This window comes from Xyrauchen texanus, chromosome 32 (genome assembly GCF_025860055.1).
Source record: "Xyrauchen texanus isolate HMW12.3.18 chromosome 32, RBS_HiC_50CHRs, whole genome shotgun sequence".
In the NCBI taxonomy this organism is placed as follows: domain Eukaryota; kingdom Metazoa; phylum Chordata; class Actinopteri; order Cypriniformes; family Catostomidae; genus Xyrauchen; species Xyrauchen texanus.
In genome coordinates, this window is record NC_068307.1 from 19,119,301 (window position 1) to 19,139,469 (window position 20,169).

The 20,169-nt window shown below is 37.0% G+C and overlaps 1 protein-coding gene across 1 annotated transcript; it reads right to left on the bottom strand.

The window, feature by feature from the left end:
- Window positions 1–1,982: 1,982 nt before the first annotated feature.
- On the bottom strand, window positions 1,983–17,574 carry LOC127625924 (ATP-dependent RNA helicase DDX19B). Its single transcript, XM_052101389.1, has 12 exons — window positions 17,377–17,574; window positions 15,555–15,609; window positions 15,392–15,439; window positions 15,125–15,260; window positions 10,011–10,103; window positions 9,804–9,906; window positions 9,602–9,716; window positions 8,968–9,145; window positions 6,259–6,496; window positions 5,228–5,390; window positions 4,926–5,117; window positions 1,983–4,806 (listed from the first exon to the last, which is right to left on the bottom strand). Exons 1-12 carry the CDS (start codon window positions 17,431–17,433, stop codon window positions 4,745–4,747), a joined length of 1,440 nt encoding a protein of 479 aa, XP_051957349.1. The 5' UTR covers window positions 17,434–17,574; the 3' UTR covers window positions 1,983–4,744.
- Window positions 17,575–20,169: the final 2,595 nt, after the last annotated feature.

The following is a 20,169-nucleotide window of genomic DNA, read 5'->3' on the forward strand; positions in this document are numbered from 1 at the left end:
CATGATAACCAGAAAAATAATACCTAGAAAAAAATTTACTGAGTAGATTTACATGTTAGACAAAAAGTAAAATCGTTTCAAAGGTGGTGAAAAATTTTACATGTTGATGAAAGATTACAAAGACCAAAATATGTTAATAATTAGACCAGAAATGGGTATTTCATCCTGACTTTAAACTTAGTGTGTGTCATGTGACAACAATGTTCCTGCTAGGCCTACTATTAATTGTTGCAAACTGTTCCCCATACTATTTAAAAAAACATTGTAAGCGGTATACAGTGTAAACTGTGCAGTAGGCAGTAACTGCATAGTAACACTATGTAACTCTCTTTTTGTAATACACAGAGTATTTGTTTATTTTCAAACCATGACCAAATGAGAACCAGATACAATCCAGTGTCTCTGTGAAGTCAGTCCAATCAAATCTCATCATGAATTTACTGCCATGTCTTTTTTTCTTATTAAATAAGGGCTGTAGGAAACATTTAAACGTATCAGCAGTAAATATCAGAAACATGGCTCAAGATGTTATCTTGCCTGAGCTGCTTGACCGCTCCTGGGCTTGTGCTACAGTGTCATTTCCTAGAGTTTGTTTGATACAGACAGCTTGGAAAAAAAGAAGAGAAAAAAAAGCAGTCACAATTAGTTTTTAACAGGAGAAATACACTACCAGCTGGGCAGAAGTAATATGTTAAGTGAGGGAGACAACCCAAAAGAGGCCACGTCTTCACTGCAAAAGATACATTAATCTGATGTTCATTTACTGCACACATGAAAATCATTCATGACATAATGTGGTGATACACCTTTAGTGGTTGAACTTGTGAGTTAATATGAATTCATCTTAATTTTGTCTTTTTTTCTTGTGTTTCTAGTGATTTATTCAGATATATTCAGTTCTGGGAGCTCACTTTTAAAAGTAGGTCTTTTTTATATAGATCAGTGAGTATAAGCATTGTTCTTCTATTTATTTATTTATTTATTTTCTTTTTTCTCCCTAATTTGGAAAGCCCAATTCCCAATGGCTTTGTCCTTCTATTCACGTGTTCTAGTAATGTTGCATTATGTCATATATGCCTCCTAGTGTTTAAAGTGTGAACTGTAATAGTTCATTCACTGTTAAGAATGCATTCGGTGAGATCATTATATAACAATACAAAACACAAAATAAAAGTGCAATTTCCTCTCACAGGTGTTGGAGGATGACTGGCGTTGTTTGCCGTTGGACAAGGTAGACTGCCAGTTCATCATATTCAGGAATTACTAGGGGCACGTGATTCACGTGATGATGTAGGACACAAGATGCAGGTACGATCAAATGATTTGGGAGAGGAAAATATCTTGTGAAGCATACTGCTCAGTATAAACTGTAAACATAACTGTTCTCTAAAAACATACATTTCCTTCACGAGATTCTTTAACTTTTATTTTACAGAGAGCACTATGTTGTCCTGCAAAGAACTATTAATTACATTAAAAATGCCCCATTAAACGGCGACTAGTTTTGTCCCCTGGAGAACTTTCGCCTGTACTGGACTGAACACAATAAAGTGTGACTTACCATTTAAAAATACTTAATGTAAATGTAAAAAAAAAAAAAAAGGTTGTTAAATTGTTATATTGCATACTTATGTAAAATGCTTGCTTTTCCCTATTCCAAACGATGGGTGCATCAGGGTAAGAAAGGAAGCGCATGAAGCGATCCACTCGTTATTCTTAGTGCTCCCTTTACAAGCCTTTGGAGGCAGTGTTATGATCTGGGGTTGCTTCAATTGGTCATGTCTAGGCTCAGCAACATTAGGCGGCAATAAAATGAAGACAACTGACTACCTGAACGTACTGAATGACCAGGATAACCCATAAATATATACACACATATATATATATATATATATATATATGTGTGTGTGTGTGTGTGTTATGTAGTTATCATGTGTTTAAAAAAAAATAAAAATACAGTATTCATTGCAAAATAAGCTTTCAAATATACTTTATTCTACCACTCAACATCATTCAGACATTAACCACAAATGCAACAAACAGTTTTATATAAGTGATATCAATATTTACTGCAAGCATTCCAAATCCTGTTACATCCAGACAGCCGCTGACCCACTCCAAACACACACTTAGGGCTGTGTTTCATAACACATCGATTAGAAAGAGATACATACTTTTTGTACATTCCATTGAGGTGAAATAGGGAAAATATGTTCATGATTTAAGCTTTAATTTCTTAATTTATTCAACTGTAAGAGCACCTTCATACACAAAAAACAAAAAACAATAAATAAAACATTATGTAATGACAAAATTAGATGGTTGAGGCTAAATTAAAATTGCTACAGAATTGATTAAGGTGAATACAAAACACACATCTCATGACTAGTGGTTTAGAAGTAGAAACCTCTTAGATGTACAGTATTGTCCTTAAAGGGATAGTTGACCCAAAAATATTTTATCTAATTATTATCTAATTATTTACTCACCCTCATGCCATACTTTATTCTGCTGAACACAAATATTTTAGAAGAATATCACAGCTCTATAGGTCCATACAATGCAAGTGAATGGTGGCCATATTTAAGTCCTTCAACTTTAATCTCCTCTTTTACTTTCTTGTTTTTGGTGATTCACATTCTGTGCATTACCACCTACTCGGTAGGGAGAATTTATAGTAAATGAGGATTTAAATATTAATCAATTTACCACACACACCTATCATTTTGCATCTGAAGATATGAATTTAACCACTGGAGTTGTAAAAGTTGCCTTTATATGCTTTTTGGAACTTCAGGCCACCATTCACTTGCATTGTATGGAGATACAGAGCTGAGATATTCTTATAAAATCTGAATTTGTCTTCTACAGAAGAAATGTTAACTTTTGGGTGATCTATCCCTTTAAGCACTGAGTGTTTCAATGAAATTCTATATATAACAAAAAAAGATCCAAAGAAAATAATATGCTTAAATTTGATAATAGCCCAAGTCTTCTTCCATTAGCTGATTGAGCAACACTTGATCAAGTGTTAAGACATTAAGAAGTGCTTTTTTAAATCATAGATTTCACATTTAATTTTGAATAAAATTCTAGAAAAAAAAAAGCTGTTCATTACCAGGTAATAGGTCAAGTATCGACAAACGGACGAGGCATCAATCATTTTATTTTGTCAAATCAGTAATTCTCTTTTCAAAATAATAATAAATTCCCTTCAAAGATGTGATGATACTTGATCTCAACCATTGCGACAATGCATAATGTAACAGTCCTCCCTGTTTTACTTTCCTTTGTCATGTCAGGAGGCAACAAGGATAGTGTCTTGCCTATTAACGTCTCCATTCATCGACTGTTTGAGGCACAACTGATCTAGAGCAAGCTTTATCGCACCACCGCTCAACCTCGCTGACATGAGTAATCTGTCACCTGTCTTGAAAGTTATACCTCATTTCATACATTCTAAACTGTATTGCCCTAGATTAATGTAATGCACTTCCTATTTCCCACTAATCTATTTTTGGTTTGGTCACCATTTCGTGTTACATACATGATCCAGGCTGTAACAATAAAATATGTGTATGCATATAAATGCAACTGAGTGCAGCATCAATTGAGTTTCAAATGATTAAAATTAGAATGTTCCCACAATATAAAACAATATGATATGACTACCCTGAAGAATCCAGTAAGATGCATTCACAAGCCTTTTACATTTTTAAGGTGGCAGCAAATGAGAATGTTGCACAGCCTTCCACAGTTAAATTCAGTTGCATTTGTGAACTTGAACCTGAAAATGTAATTACAAAACAGTCTATTCCTGGAATTCAAATAATGCTTGCCCTACAGAGCACTCTTATAATGAATGCCTTTACCTATCTGCCATCTTTAAACTGCATGTTATATATAGAAACAATTTCACTCTTTGTACTTATTAAATATGCACACCATTGTTTTTTCACACATACACAGGTTTGTGTTATTTTATATCAAATCTAGTACTGGTAAAACCAATTGAGGCACAAATCTTTGGCTTTACTTGACTTTATACAATTAAGGATTTTGGCAACCATGTATGAATATCCAAAGCCAATAACAGCTATATTTGCGACTTTAGCATCAATATGAGATATCAGCCAGCACTCCCAATTCATAGCAAATGTAACTACACCCATATTTCACACACAAAAAAAGACGACGACCAAAATTATAAATTTTTGCTTACAGATTTACGGGTTAATGTAAAGAGTATCCTATGAACCAAACACACTTTGGAGGATAATTTTCACATTCCATAAATATACCATCAGTAATTAAAATAAGACGCTCTTCAATATCAAGGTATTCTTGGTTAAAAGTCACATGATGGAAATCAACATAACAGTCAATATGTAATTTTGTCCACAGTGTGAATTCAGACCGCTTTCTCTGGTCAATTTTAAAAAGGTGCCAGTTGAAACTTGATATTTAAAAAAGGCATATTCCTCATGTGACATGCTTAAAATATGGTAAGATTTGCATTATGGAAAATCTTTGCAGCATTCACGTACACATGATGTTAAAACTACACATTCAAAATGTATTAAGTACAAAGAGTGAAATGTATTTAAACTAAATCTATAAAAAGACCATCTGAGATCAAACTGCTTTAGATGTATACATCTTTTCTGGCACAGCTCTGTTTCAGCCTCTGAATTAAAATGTTACACAGAGCACGGTTTCATTAAAAAGGACAAAAGACAGCTACTCAGTTGGCGATTTTCTCAATTTCATCCAAATCATCCGTGTCCAGCTTCTCAATTTTCTTATCTGAAATAGGAGACATAATTGATTTAGCCCAAACTCTAAATTCAATAACAACATGTATAAATACTTGTACAAGTTACACCATTAATTTGTTACTACTGGGAAACAAGTGTTTAACTTACTGAAATGCTCCTGGATGCGATTAAGGATGTTCATACTAAGCCTGCTGTCCACCATGTTGATTGCCAACCCCCTCTTTCCAAATCGTCCAGTACGTCCGATTCTATGCAAATATGTCTCGTTGTCAGGGTTGCCATCCTTGTCTACTGGCAGATCAAAGTTGATAACTACAGAAACCTGCTCCACATCAATACCTGTTGACCAAAATGTTTGCAAAATATTTTATACCAAAATCACTGGACACCTTTGGCATCCCACAGAATGGGTAAAATAACAGGGAGGCATGCTGCAGATATAAGCTCACCTCTGGCACAGACGTTAGTGGTAACAAGGACTTTTTCCTTGCCATTACGGAAACGATCAATGACTGCTGCCCGCTGTTCCACCTGCATCTCTCCACTCAGTAGTGCCACCTGGTGGCCCTCTTTTGAAAGCTCTCCTGCCAGCCACCCAGCAGTTTTCCTAGTCTGAGATGGCACATCACATTTCAAAACAAGTTAAAGCTTTTTATAAAACTTTATTATTTGTTACCCCAGTCATTTCCTGGGATTAACCCAGCAAAATTAGATATTAAAATGGGTCATGTCATGACAAATACATTTTTCCTTGATATGAGGTCATTAAACTATAAAAACACTGTACATTTCAGAACTTAATCCCCAATGCAATAAAAGCATTTTTTAAAAACAACCTGCAAAATAACTCGTTCTCTACTTCGTGACTTCTGACGTCACTAGGGGGCTCATTAATTCATGGCCGCCTCTACAGCGAAAAACATCAATGCCTACTTTACATAATCAGGACTCAGTTTTTACACGAGAGAGAGCAGGACAAACAGGCTTAGTGTGGTCTAACTATTCCTGAACACCAAAGGGGACACATCTGGACTATTCTGAATTGGTATATAAACATGTCATGCATCTCGCACCAATTTTAAGACACGTTGTCAAGTTACAAATTTGAAGAAAATCCATTCTTTTTCATTCAGTTGCACTGCCTCTTGCTGTTTTGAGCACAACCTGTTCCTTCACCCATCTGCAGTATTTTTGTATGTGCGTCTATTCAAATGAACGGTTTAATATATTCGGATGAAATGTGTTGGATGTGCATAGTGTAAACCCTGAAATTTAGTTTTATACTGTTGTTGAGCTGGTTCATTCTGAGTTTCACATATGTTTGTAATTGAGGGGCTGCATGATGTTAGCCAATTAGAACAGTGGGTGTTTACACTGAAGTTTTAAGTAGGATTACATTTTAGAGTTGGGTGATTGTTTTTGAGGGACACCAGAGCTTGAAGGTATGATTTTGAATCGGTTCTTCAAGTTGTGTACTTACATGGCAGAAGATCATGGCCTGTGCGATAGTAATGGCTCCATAGATGTTGCACAAAGCCTGGAACTTCTCTTCCTTGCTGTTACATATGACATAGTACTGCTTAATTGTGTCCAGAGTCTCCTCCTCTCGCTTAAGTTTAATGATGTTAGGGTCTGGAACAATCCTCTTGGCAAAGTTCCATACTGTGTCCTCAAATGTAGCTGAGAACAGGAGCATCTGGCAAGTTTTGGGAAGCATCCTGTAAAATACAATAGGTTGTTATTCTAAAAGGTGAATTAAGTATTTTTGTTTTTATTTTATGGCCAATACGACAATACAACAGCGCTGGGAAAGAAGCTGTGCTTCAGTCTGTTTGTGCAAGTGATGGCTCTGTACATCTTCCCATATGGCAGGGGGACAAAATGCATGTAGTCAGCTAGCACACAGTGTGCAGGTTTAGGAGCTCAGAACCAATGATTTGCGGTGTTACTTTTTCTACATGGGACAGGTCTTTGCAGTTTTCCTGTGTGGATGGCATGCAATACTGTGGTACATTATGAGAGGAAACTTTCTATGGTCTGCAGTAAAAGTTCACAGAGAGCAGTGGGTAGTTTGGCCTGTTTGATTTCCCTCAAAAAGAATAGCCCCCTTCTAACGCTTCACAAATATGAATGTTGCCACCTTGTGGACACACTAATTGACTGACAATTACTAAACTACCTATGGTGACCATGCCAATCGGACACAAATTAATAGTCAACTGACCATTCCCAGAATCTGATTTGTCTGAAATTCAGACCATTAACCATAGCCAATTAAAGTCTGCCAACCAGCCCGACAGAAAGACTTTACTGATCACTGCTCACATCCCTGCTGTCAATTTTGGACAGACTACAAAGACTCGTAATCAATAGCCTTGCAAAATACAAAAATAACATTGGCATTTACTGTACATTTAAAATAAAGCCAGAGGACTGGATCACCCAGCGGAGTCTGGTTCCACTCAAGGTGGAAGCTTATTTTTCTCCACTTACTGAACATCTTATTGAGTTCTCTCTGCAAACCAACATGTTCCTTGCCACAGTTGCCTCTGGTTTGCTCACTGGGGTCAAAAAATAATAAGGCATGACTTTCTATAAAGCTCTTTGCAGAAGGTCATGTCTTAATATCCCAGTAAAGTTGCTTTGAAATGTGTACTGTGAAAAGCTCAACACAAATAAAAATGACTTGACGTTTCTAAAGCATTAACACAAACCTTATTTAAGGGCCATTCACACAGAAGCAAATTTGCAAGCAAAAACCCATCCTTAGCTGATAATACAAAGTTAATAATAATTAGGGCTGTCAATCGAATTACATGGTGTCCCGATTAATCGCACATACAAATATTTGCTGAGAAAGCCCCTCATATAACAATAATTAAATATATATTGATGAAATATTATACAGTTATCTTTAAATAGTAAAAAAAAACATATACATACATACATACATATATATATATATATATAAAAAATATTCAGATAATTCAAATGCATTACATTCTTGTGGCAGAAGAGTTAATCATTGATAAGACAATACAAAAAGCGGCTTTAGATTACAATGTATTGTTTACTAGCATATTTTTAATCATAAGTCAATCATTGACATACAGTTCACAGCAATCCATTTCACAAGTGAATTTGTCAATCAGTTTGAGATTTATTATGAGGGCTTGTTTAAGAGCCCGTCAATGTACACCTGCATCAGACATTTTATTTTTTTAGAAACAAGCCAGGGGTATACATGTTACACAATACTACAGATATATTTGACAACAATGCCAAGACATTATATTAATTGGATAGTGCAATGGTTTTCAATGCGCTGGAGTTACAAAGAGTATTTAAATAATATTTCAAGTCTTTACAAAAAAAGTGCAAATAGGGGCTTTATAGACATAAATTTTCACTTATGTATAAAAAAACTTGGCAAGAAAAATAAACAGATTAATCAGAAAATATTAACTTAAATTAACAAAACTGTGAAAACCAAATAAAACGTCTCTATAAAGCAAAGAAAAACTAGTTAAAATAGAAGTACATACTAACAAAATTCTCTCCAAAATACAACGTGGACACATTCCCAAAAAATGTGAGGGGCAGATTAATCTACAGCATTACTGAAGGAGCAAAGTGGATCCATTTCAGGAAGCATGTTTCTTAAATAAAGATTGACTGGGTAAAAACGGTGTAACAGTTTAAAGGACACCTCCTTAACCTTGTTGGTAATTAAATATTTGTGAGGTAAAGACCATACGACATGAGTCATACATGCTTGTGTCGCGTCTCGGGTGTGTTGCATCATAAAAATAAAAATGTTTAGGTCACTGTGTCAAGTTAAATATAGTTTAATACTCAATCTTTAAACACACCTTGAGATCCCTTGGTTCGCACATTTGTGTTGTGTCCGCTGAAGGGTTGATTTGTTCACTGTAATAAACTGTGTTGCTCACACAGCTGAAATTTCACTTACTGCCCTCTGGAGTAAACAGGTGGTACTACAAGCTTGAATCTCTCAGGAAAGCATTGCGATTAAATGCGTTAATTTTTTTAACACGTTTTGTAAAATAAAAAAATAAAATAAAAAAAAGCACGTTATTAACGCGTTAAATAGACAGCCCTAATAATAATAATAATAATATATCTTATAGGTGTTTGAGTTTAGCAAGTAACAATGAAAACAATATACCTCTGGATGCGTATGCTCTGGTCTTGATGGCCCTGCGTGGCGATCATGACGTCAGCCTCATCCAGGACGAACACTTTGATCTCCTTGGGGTCAATAAACCTAAGCTTTTGACACCAATCCAGAACAGTACCAGGAGTGCCAATCACAATTTGTTCTCTCAGCTTAGTTCCCCGCTCCACTGGACGACAAAAAAAAAAAAAAAAAAAAAAAAAACTCAATAAAATTATTATTCCATCACACTTGTAAAGTAAAGCTGAAGTGTGTTAAGTTATGTGCCACTGAACAGAAAAGCAAGACTAAACTTTTTCAAACAGCATTCCAAATATGGCCCAAATATTGCTGTTCATCAAACGAACAGATAGTCCCGCACACAAACTTGGTTGAATCAATGTTATCGTGTCTGGCTGAATGGGTCACTCAAAACAGGAATTTTTATAGCGCCACAGACGCGGTTTACAAGAAAATTAATCTTCTGCATATCAAGATGTGAAAGTATTTAAAAAAAAATAAAAAATTACTTCAGCTACCACATTATGCTTAAAACAGGATTTTAAACAAATACCAGCATACATAATCCAGGTGATTTTTGTTAAAATTTTATGAAAAGCTCAATTCCTAACAAGAAACCACTTACATTTGTTTCCTCGGATAGCATACATTAGTTGGACTTCAGGGTAAAATTTCCCCATCTGCTCGATGACCTTGCCTGTCTGTAGAGCCAGCTCATATGTTGGGGACACACATAGACACTACGCAAAGGATGAGTCAAAGTGTCATTAACATTAAGTGTCATAGCAGCTGTAGTAGTCGTTTATAACATTAATGTATTACAACACCTGAGGCCATTTTTTGTCAGGGTCCACGTGACTTAACATTGCCAGGACAAAGGCAGCAGTTTTACCCGTGCCTGACTGAGACTGGGCGATGAGATTCTGTGGGCTGGAGGGGAGAAGAGAATGACTAAATATAAGAGAAGTGATAACCCCTCTGCTCTGATTATTATTTTTTTTAATTAAATGAAGAGAAGCTCATTGTGAGCTTACGGTTCTGCAAGCATCATGGGCAAGGCCGTCTCCTGGATTTTAGAGGGCCTGTTGAATCCCATGGCATACACTCCTTGTAGTAGCGGAGGTTTCCTGTGCAAAAAGCAGAATTTATTAAAAAAACTAAATTAAATAAACTTATGCATTAAATGGGGTAAACCAAAACAATCAATTAATATAATTAATTAATATGCAGAGACAACTCTAAGTAAGCCATTCATAGGTACATTTTCTTGAAACTAAACTGTCCCTGTGGTGCTATAAAAATTACTTTTTGTTGAGCAACATGCATAGACCTGGCCCAAAAATACTACTCAACCAATGACGTGATTTGGGTGGGGCGGGCCTATCTAACTCCATGAACAACTGCAGAAGAGGGTAGTATTCAAAATACTATTTGAAAAACCTTTATCTTCAGAGTATAATACCACCCAGCTTAGTTACCCTCACCCCCCAATCCAAGCTACATATCCCCCAAGCGCTCTGATTTCCACTTTGTTTCTTACTCGTTGGTCAGATTATAGCAACTATACATGCTACTGGTTACCATTTAAAAATCAGAACTGCTGTCCTGTATACCCATTATATAAACTTGGATGCCATTTAATAATACTCATTCTCCCACTGCACCACCAGATGAACCGTTTAGATCAGTGTCTACAGACAACGATGGGACGGCGAAATGGTGTTGTGATGTCATCAGAATACTACTGACGCTACTCAAACAAAACAGACCTAAGCTCAAATTATACTTTGATTAGATGAGAATGCTAGATGTATGTGTACAGGAAGCATGACACAAATACAGTCATCAGCAGAGTGCGAGCACTGAATGTGTGTAGCGCGATTTTTCTAAAGCCTCGTGTATATTTCAATTTTGATGCTAACGCTTAGCATGTCTAAATTTGACAAGCCTTTCCTGTTATATTCTGTAATACTTGAACATAATTTATATCCTTCATTTTTGATGCCACCTTGTGGACCCACTAACTAGTGCAAATAATTCCAGGGGCATGTGCACGTTCGGAGTATGTGCAGTTTGAGAAGTCATGCAGCAGTGCTTGAGCTCAACCTATAGCAGGATTTTGGGGCATGGGTACTTGTAATAAGCTGTTTAGCCTGGGTAATAACACCATGGCAGACGTGTTAGAGGAAAATAAATTTACCTTCACCAACAGATGTTAAAGGCAAAATTTGAAGACTTTCTAAAAGACACTGAGACAGAGGACGAAGTAAAACCAGAGTGAACATTGGCATCACATTAACAATGGAGAAATTTTTGGTGTGCGATGGATACGCCAAACTTGCAGAGTTGCTTCTCGAAAAGTAAACTACACTCAAGGGGATTACTTTCTCCAGTGTGGCATCCTGGTGAAAAGGCCACAACCTGTGCTTCCTGTCCGAGGAAATGTTTGAGCATCTCATTCTGCCGATTATTGACAGACTTGCGAGAATGCCATTTGTATACACCAAGGAACCGATCTCTCGAGGAGCCACAATTAGCTTATGAATAGAAGTGTGTATTTTTTTTTAATTATTTTTTTTAAAGAGACATGAGTTTTAAACACCTAGATAGCCACACATTGTCAGAAATGTCCACCTTTCTATTTGCCTTCACTGAGGTATGAGTCAAAATTCATTTTTGTGGTAATCAACATTATGCCACAAATGCTGTCGATTGAGCTCAACTTGTACTGAAACCGGAACATTCATGTAATGCCATGTTGTTCATAATAATTGTCAGTTGAGGGTGCTATTATGCTTCTGTAGTTTTTGATAAATGTTTCTGCTCCATGTCAGTCTCAATAATGCTCCTTTGGTATCTTTGGAGTGCAGGTTTTGGAAAATAAACTGCTCAGCTTGCCTTTAATCAAAGCACAAATGCAACATTGAGCAAGATCATCAGTTTTAGTGGCGTATCTGTTAGTTAAGCTTTAGATGTGTATGCTCATCTGTGTCGATGCATGTTGTTATCAGACAAATTGAAGATTCTCAAAATATCTGTGCTTGTGCATGTATTTTCAAATTTTCCGATCTGACGTTTATTTCCTTTTAAATCCACACATAACAAGCAAAGTTTAAACTCTTGTTTTAAGTCAGCAGTTGATCGACAGGTGAGGGGTAGTGCATCGCTGCTGTCTGGGACAGATTCAGGACGGATTAACATTTTAACCTCAAATGTGACTTCACGTGCATTTTGGACTACCTTCGTATTTGTTTTTTGTGATCTGATCACAAACCACTTTAGACTCTGTTTGCACCTGTATTTAGCACAGAGCACTTATGATCTGATCACCCTAAACACATCTTATACCAAATATGACTGTCCAAATTGCAATTTTTTTTAAAATGCAGAAACATGTCTGCATTTGTTTTGAATGTTGAAATCATCTTCAATATCAAATATGACTTCATGTGGTCGAATGTGCATTTATGCAGTAAAAGGCATTTTGTTTATTTGCTGGGTGAATTTCACTTTTCCATATGTATCCAAAGATAAAGAAATTATAGCAAGTTTCGAACCAGCGGTCTGTTACACCAGAGTCTGTCGGGCTTCCCTGAGACTACCAGTTCAATCGTGTCATCCTAAAACTATTATAAAATATTGTCTGCACTCCACACCACCCTCTGTAACTTTAAACGCACATCACATATAACAAATAAAATTATATTAAATTACGCTTATGAACGTGGTTTCAGATGAACCACCCACTATAGTCTACACTACCAACTACCTGGGTCAATAGGTGGTGCTAATTGACAAGCAATGTTACCCTGGTACAGTAGGTGGCTCAATGCACCTTTGCGCTGGTTTCTGTACTTTCAGAATTTAGACATTCAATTTACCACCTGCTCCAAACTTTAAATGCAGGAACTGAAATTGGACATTGCACTGAGTTAAGACATGGCATTGAAACGTCTTAAAGCAGCAACCAAATTATTAGTAAAATAGCAAATTGATATTTTGAATTTGTTTGAAAAAGCTACATGATGGCACAAACGCTTAACCGCTTGTGTCTTTCAGCATGCATGTTGAGCGGAAGAGGAAATAGTTCCCATCCTGCACAAGTATTTGCTAATATAGCCTAATCCATTTTATTTCACTTTGAAGCTTATGATTGTTCATGGTATCCCAAATCCAAACACTAACATTAGTGGGATGCGAGAAGCTTTAGTCTAGATGGCTTCCATACCAAATGGAAAACAAAAAAAGAAAAAAACATTCTCTTGCTCTATTCACTTCAATAACTATTAATAGGCATATTATAGAGATGTAATAAAATACAAAATTATTAATGTGGACCGTTGTTTTTAAATGAACGTACAGTATGGTACGTGAAATCGCTTTATGGAACGTTTGGTGAAAATTTTAAAACGGCAGATTTCCAAACTCAACTGTCTCGACCACAATGGATTAAATAGCAGAGGGTTTAATTAAGATATACTGATGTGGTTATTGCTTTGATAAAATATCACTAGTGTTTCCTATTCCATATGTTCTGGCGATGGCCCTGTGAAGGTTGCAGTCTTTAAATCGCACTCTAAATTTAGCTTTTATTTTCTCTTCAGAGTTTTTAAAATGTGTGACATGAAGACAAACTTTACCTTAAAATAACTGGAAACAATGTCATTCCCTAGTTGCTGCTCATATCCAATTTTAAGAGGGAAAAACCACAAGAAACAGGCTGAGTCAAAAATAATTTCACTGTCATATAGAAACTAGGCAAATTAGGATAATCCACTTCAACCACAGTCCCTTGCATTTAATTATTACTACACAAACTTTCAAAAGCTTCAAAATCTCATACCCTCTCTCCCTTTTGCACGAACGCACATTATCTCGCACTCAAAAACACATTATGAATGAGGTTGTGTCCCACCAACCAACAGGTGTTTGTAGTGGATGTGACTGGCTCAAAATAATGAATTGCCATTCTTAAGAACCAATCACAATGTCCCGTTCATAAAGTTATGGAGTCTAACAAAAGAATCGATTCCTGTATCAGTGTTGACTCTGATTCTAGTACTAGTCGGAGTTGACTCCCTATCACTAAATAAGATTCAAATTTTTAAAGGGGATGCAAGGCAGTGATGCAGCAATATAATTTACCCATATGAGAGAATTTTCTCTTAAATTTTTTAAGGCACTTAATGTAAATGAAATACACGTCCTCACTGCCGTTTCAGGATTTCTTCCTCGATTTACTTCAATGTTTAATGTCAGTGGCGAGCAGCTTTCTGTGCTTTATCGCATCAGTTGCTATGGTTCTGGTAACTGAACCGGCTTCTGACACGAGATCAAAAACGTTATTGGTCAGGTCATTTCTTTGCTGGGTGGAAAAAATTAAAAATTAAAATATATATATATATTTATTTATGACCAAGTTTTTACATTTTGTTGAAAGATTATAAAACAAACATTTTAACATAAAATTGCATTTTTTTTCTCCACAATTTGGAATTCCTAATTCGCTCAAAGTCCTCATGGCGGTGTAGTGACTCACCTCAATCCGGGTGGCAGAGGACGAATCGCAGTTGCCTCAGTGTCTGAGACGGTCAATCCGTGCATCTCATCACGTGGCTTGAGCTTTTACGGCGAAGGAGGTAGCGTGTGGAGGCCCACGCTATTCTTCGCGGCATCCACACGCCCCACCAAAAGCGAAAACCACACATTACAGCGACCATGAGTAGGTTACCCCATGTGACTCTACCCTCCCTAGCAACCGGGCCAATTTGATTGCTTAGGAGACCTGGCTGGAGTCACTCAGCAAGTCCTGGATTCGAACTTGCGACTCCAGGGGTGGTAGTCGGCATTAATACTCGCCGAGATACCCTGGCCCCCTTGGATTTAATTTTGATTTTTAAGTAGGTCAAATATAGATTTTTGTCCACCAGAAATTTTGGGAAAACCATTTTCAATGTTTCATCGGCTGATCAATCAACAACCACATATACAATATGTGACATTGAACCGTACTTTCCATGCTTGTTTGCATCAAATTACGGTGAATGGCATCTACTTTGAGTAAGGTCTATTGAAGGGAAGATGTTTCTTAGTCTTGTCTCTTAAAGCGGTTATACTATCAGGGAGATTTTTTTGCCATTTAACTCACAATCGAAGCTCTTCAAATGACTTGACTGAGTAGAGTGGAGAATTTGGATCCCTCTGAAGGACTTCCACTTGATTCGTTGTATTCACTAGATTGCTGCGTATCAGTTTATTCAACAGTGACTGTGCTGCCTTGTCCTCTGCAAATCACATCAGACAAGTCATGACATTTTTTGTCTGCTCAAGTGGCAAAAACACATTTAGAAATAAGACCAAGATCAGAGAGACAAAATATGCCACATAAACAGTAGCTTTGACAACGATGCCTCACCTTTATCATTATCATCAGTCTTCTCTTCATTTCCTTCCGTCTTTGCGCCTTAACATTATAATTTAAACAATAACGGTCATCACCTTGTGAACTTTAAGGATAATTTAAGGATATGGAGGAACATCAAGTAATTGCATAAGACATCAAATCTCTACAATCTCACCATTTGCCTCTGCTTTCGGCTGATCATCCTTCTCATTTATTTGCAGGTTGCTTATCTGTAAAAAAAAAAAAAAAGTGAAATTATGGATCACACAAAATAAGGGGCATTTCAGTGCATTATATGGAGAAAAATATTAATCCTTTTTCACAATAAATCCAGATATTAGCAGTCTCCTTGGCAATCATGATTTCAACACTTCCTAGTGCCATCAAGTTCTGCATGCGTCAAGCACTAGGAAGTGTATTAGAGCTTGAAATAGAGAGATCAAAGGGCCTATATTCTCAAAAAAAATCTTAAGGCTAAAAGTAGCCCCTTACGCAGAAATTTAGGAGCAACTCTTAAAATTTAGTGGCAGGTCACTCCTTAATTTTAGGAACATTTTCATCGAAGAGTTATTCATGAAGCATTTATTGCTAAAAGTAGCTTCTAAACCAGTGACAGCTTAGAAGTCGTCCTGAGGACTTCTAACTTCTTAAAGAGTTACTCACAAACGATCCAAAGCATGCTGCAGTAATCAATTATTGTAAATTTCGAGATACAGGTACCTCTACCACAAATCAAAACAACCAAATTACACTGGAGATAAAGGCTTCGACAACTCAACGCTCCCTGGACACATCTAAAAACGGTATAGTGCAATGATGGGAATTTCTGTCATTCGTCAGCACAATAATATATCAAACGAGAGGTTACCCGCTGTTATCAAGCTCTTGACAGGAGGCACAACACCATCTATCCACTGTTCTTTCTAACAGTCATTCTATCCATCCATCTGATCTATGCTGACAAATTGGTGTCAGTTCCCTGTCTACTAATCACTGTGAGTGATTTAAAAGAGCTTGTTAATAAAATGTGACAATCCATAGCAACATCAACTTTGCCTTTCTCTTAAGATTTCAGAACTCCTAGTGGCAAGATAATCTTTGTGAACACAGGCCCAGAGATATTTTTCCAAAAGTCTTTGTGTTCCGTAGAAAAAGTCATACACACCTGGGATGCCATGAAGGGGAGTAAATGAGAATTTTTGGTTTAACTATTCCTTTAACCAGGTCCCGTTGGCCAATTAACAAAACGTTTTCCTTGCGTCAAGGGGGCGGTGAGAAGTAACCCTATGTATAAACTAAATATTTACGGAACCCTCCGACCAGGCCTAACGGATGGAATAAAAAGGCAGACTGAAATGTTCTGACTGTTGTATTAGTATTTATCTCCCTTCATTTATTTTTTGGTTCGGTTTCTATAATATTGTCATTTACATAGGACTATATACCACTTATCAAATCTATTTTTATTACTTATCATATTTTAATGGGGATTTAATTTATTACAGTTGACAGTTACGTGAACAATCAAGGTTTGAAAATCAACCATAACAAGACCAAATTGAAGTTCATGGATTTTTAACACTTCGGTGTATAAATATGAAGGCTGTTTATTGGATAAATACAGGTAAACCTCATAATATGCGACTATGCGTTACTTTACGGAGAGCTTACGAACTACTAGTTAAGTCTTGCCTTAAGAACATGTGGTGCAACTAAATTAAGCACTGACTTGGTTACAAACTAACTAGTAGTTATAAGCCCTTAGTGTGAACTTAACGTCCTAACTTACGTGAGAATTTACGCACAGTTGGTGCAACCCTACCCAGAACTCCAAACGATGTAGCGTTTCTAAATATAATAGTTGGTTATATAATCATTAATCTAACAGCACTACAAGTTGGTACGAGTTATTTGGTTTTAAATATTAAATCTCGGCTCAGGGAATAAAGATCATGCATTTGTTTGTTGTTATAACATGGTTAGAAGTTTAAACGTACCGATTCCGCTGCGGCTTCTTGTTCGTCAACAGCCTGGGCCCATGAATCTGTTGCCATGTCTTTTCTTTCAAATAAAATACTTTTACAATAAAAACAGAGTTAACTGTGGCTTTGGTAAAACGAAACCAAAAAGACTTAAACGTATCAGATTAATACAATCTCGTGTGGCAGTCCTCGCTTCTTATAGGGGGCGATACTCTCACCTCCGGACTGAAACGTGTTCTTATGCACTTCGTTCCTCTTAAATGTTCCGCGGATGGAAATATCAGGGAATTCTAAAATTGTGATTTCCAGGCCTGGAAAAGTCACGGAAATGAATAAAATCTTCAAAGTCATGGGAAAATCATGGATTTCTTTTTATAGTTCATATATTTTAATTTATTATTCTCTGTCCTAAAATATTTAATCGGGGAGTTATGTTGTGCTGCATTAAAATCGCACGGTGAAGAGTTTAAAATATATCATGCTATTTAGAATACCTGACCCGGTATTAATAAGGACATAATAAGGACTGCCAGATGGCCCACACATTCCACAGTTAACAATCATAGTGCACGAAATTCCAAATGTTTTCATTTTAACATGCTGTTGAAAATTAGCAATCCACACATTGGAACACATGAAATCAACAGTTAATTTCTTTAAGACTGTAAATTCATGGGGATTTACCCTGGGTAGCTCAGGAAGTAAAGATGCTGACTACCACACCTGGAGTTGCAAGTTCGAATCCAGGGCATGCTGAGTGACTCCAGTCAGGCTTCCTAATACAGAGTTTACACTACAAGATTTTAGGCCTGATTTTCACTCGCCGACAGTTTTGTGGAGATCGCCAACAAAAGCCCAAAATCATAGGCTAATCAGAGCTCGCTCCCGTGAGCGACGAACGCATTGTATGAATTATCAAAGATGTCATCTGAGAGATGCGCCGACGTGTCACCGATGTCAGCAGGATATCTAGCATGTTAAATAGCTTGACCTGTCTGCGATTCCAAATCAAACAATGTGAAATATGTTTTGACTGAATACAACTGCAGAGTTGAACTACAGCCAATGAGAGCAAGAAAGTGGGAGGTTTCAGTGGGAGGAATCCGACGTCTTTGAAAGTCGTGTAGAGTGTAGGAGGCATAAGCAACCAATTGGCCATGTTGCTAGTGTGGGTAAAGTCATGTTGACTAGAGTCAACCTCCTCATGGTCACTATAATGTGGTTTTGCTCTCGGTTGGGCTTGTGTGATGCTGCGGAGAATAGCATGAGCCTCCACGAGCACTATGTCTCCGCGGTAACATGCTCAAAAAGCCAGGTGATAAGATGCGCGGATTGATGGTCTCATATGCAGAGCCAACTGAGATTCATCCTCCGAAACCTAGATAGAGACGAGTCACTATGACACAAGGACTTACAGTCAGTGTATTGGGAATTGGACATTCCAAATTGGGGAGAAAAGGGAAGAAAATAAAAAAGAGGGAAAAGTCTGTAAATCCATCTCTGTCTGTTCATTTCTCTCTCATCTCTCCATTCAGCATAGACACTGTTTAATATGCAAAAACAGCTATTTTTGATTTTTGTGTTGGGGCCAATGAAAATTATGGCTGGGCAAGTACATTTTAGGATTCAAGTTTTTAAGTTTTTAAAATGAATTTTTTTTTGGTGATAGGAGAAACAAGCAAGTGCACACAGAACATTACAGAGTATAAATAGACACACACAGAATATAAAACAAGGTAAGAGTATAAATAGACATATAACACAGAATGGTGTATGTACATGTGCAAGTGGTAATATATGTGCAAGGTAGGTATATGTACAGTTGTTGAATGAAATATGAGTGAATTTACATATGTTCTTGATATTTATTTACATAATAGCACTACGGAGGAGTCCTGAAGGCAGTTTAATTGTTCATGTGGAAAATGGCCTGAGGGTAAAAACTGTTCTTGTGGCTGGATGTCCTGGAGCTCAGTGCTCTGCAGCACCGGCCAGAGGGCAACAATTCAAAGAGGGAGTGGGCAGGGTGTGTGGGGTCATCCAGAGTGATTCTACCAGCACGTGTCCTCACTCTTGAGATGTGCATGTCTTGGAGGGTGGGCAGGGGGGCACCGATAATCCTCTCAGCATTCCTGACTGTCCGATGAAGTTTCTTCTGTCTGATTTGGTAGCTGAACCAAACTAGACAGTTATAGATGTATTCAGGAGGACAGACTCAATGACGGCTGAGTAGAACTTAGTCAGCAGCTCCAGTGGCAGGTTGAACTTCCTCAACTGGTGAAGGAAGTACAACCTCTGCTGAGCCTTCTTCACAGTGAAGTACAGGTGAAACTCGAAAAATTTGAATATTGTGCAAAAGTTCATTAATTTCAGTAATTCAACTTAAAAAGGTGAAACTAATATATTATATAGACTCATTACAAGCAAAGTAAGATATTTCAAGCCTTTATTTGATATAATTTTGATGATTATGGCTTACAGCTTATGAAAACCCCAAATTCAGAATCTCAGAAAATTAGAATATTACATGAAATCAATAAAAAAAAAGGATTTTAAATACAGAAATGTCGGCCCTCTGAAAAGTATAATCATGCATATGTACTCAGTACTTGGTTTGGGCCCCTTTTGCATTAATTACTGCCTCAATGCGGCGTGGCATGGATGCTATCAGCCTGTGGCACTGCTGAGGTGTTATGGAAGACCAAGATGCTTCAATAGCGGCCTTCAGCTCTTCTGCATTGTTTGTTCTCATGTCTCTCATCTTTCTCTTGGCAATGCCCCATAGATTCTCTATGGGATTCAGGTCAG

Bases quoted from the DNA above. Each gene is read 5' to 3' on its own strand.
- LOC127625924 (XM_052101389.1), bottom strand. From the start codon at position 17,433: ATGGCAACAGATTCATGGGCCCAGGCTGTTGACGAACAAGAAGCCGCA. The intron at 6,497-8,967 runs GTATATTGTTTT...TGTATTTTACAG, and splicing joins CAGAGCATACGCATCCAGAG to GATGCTTCCCAAAACTTGCC. The intron at 4,807-4,925 runs GTAAGTTAAACA...CTCCTATTTCAG, and splicing joins TCGCATCCAGGAGCATTTCA to ATAAGAAAATTGAGAAGCTG.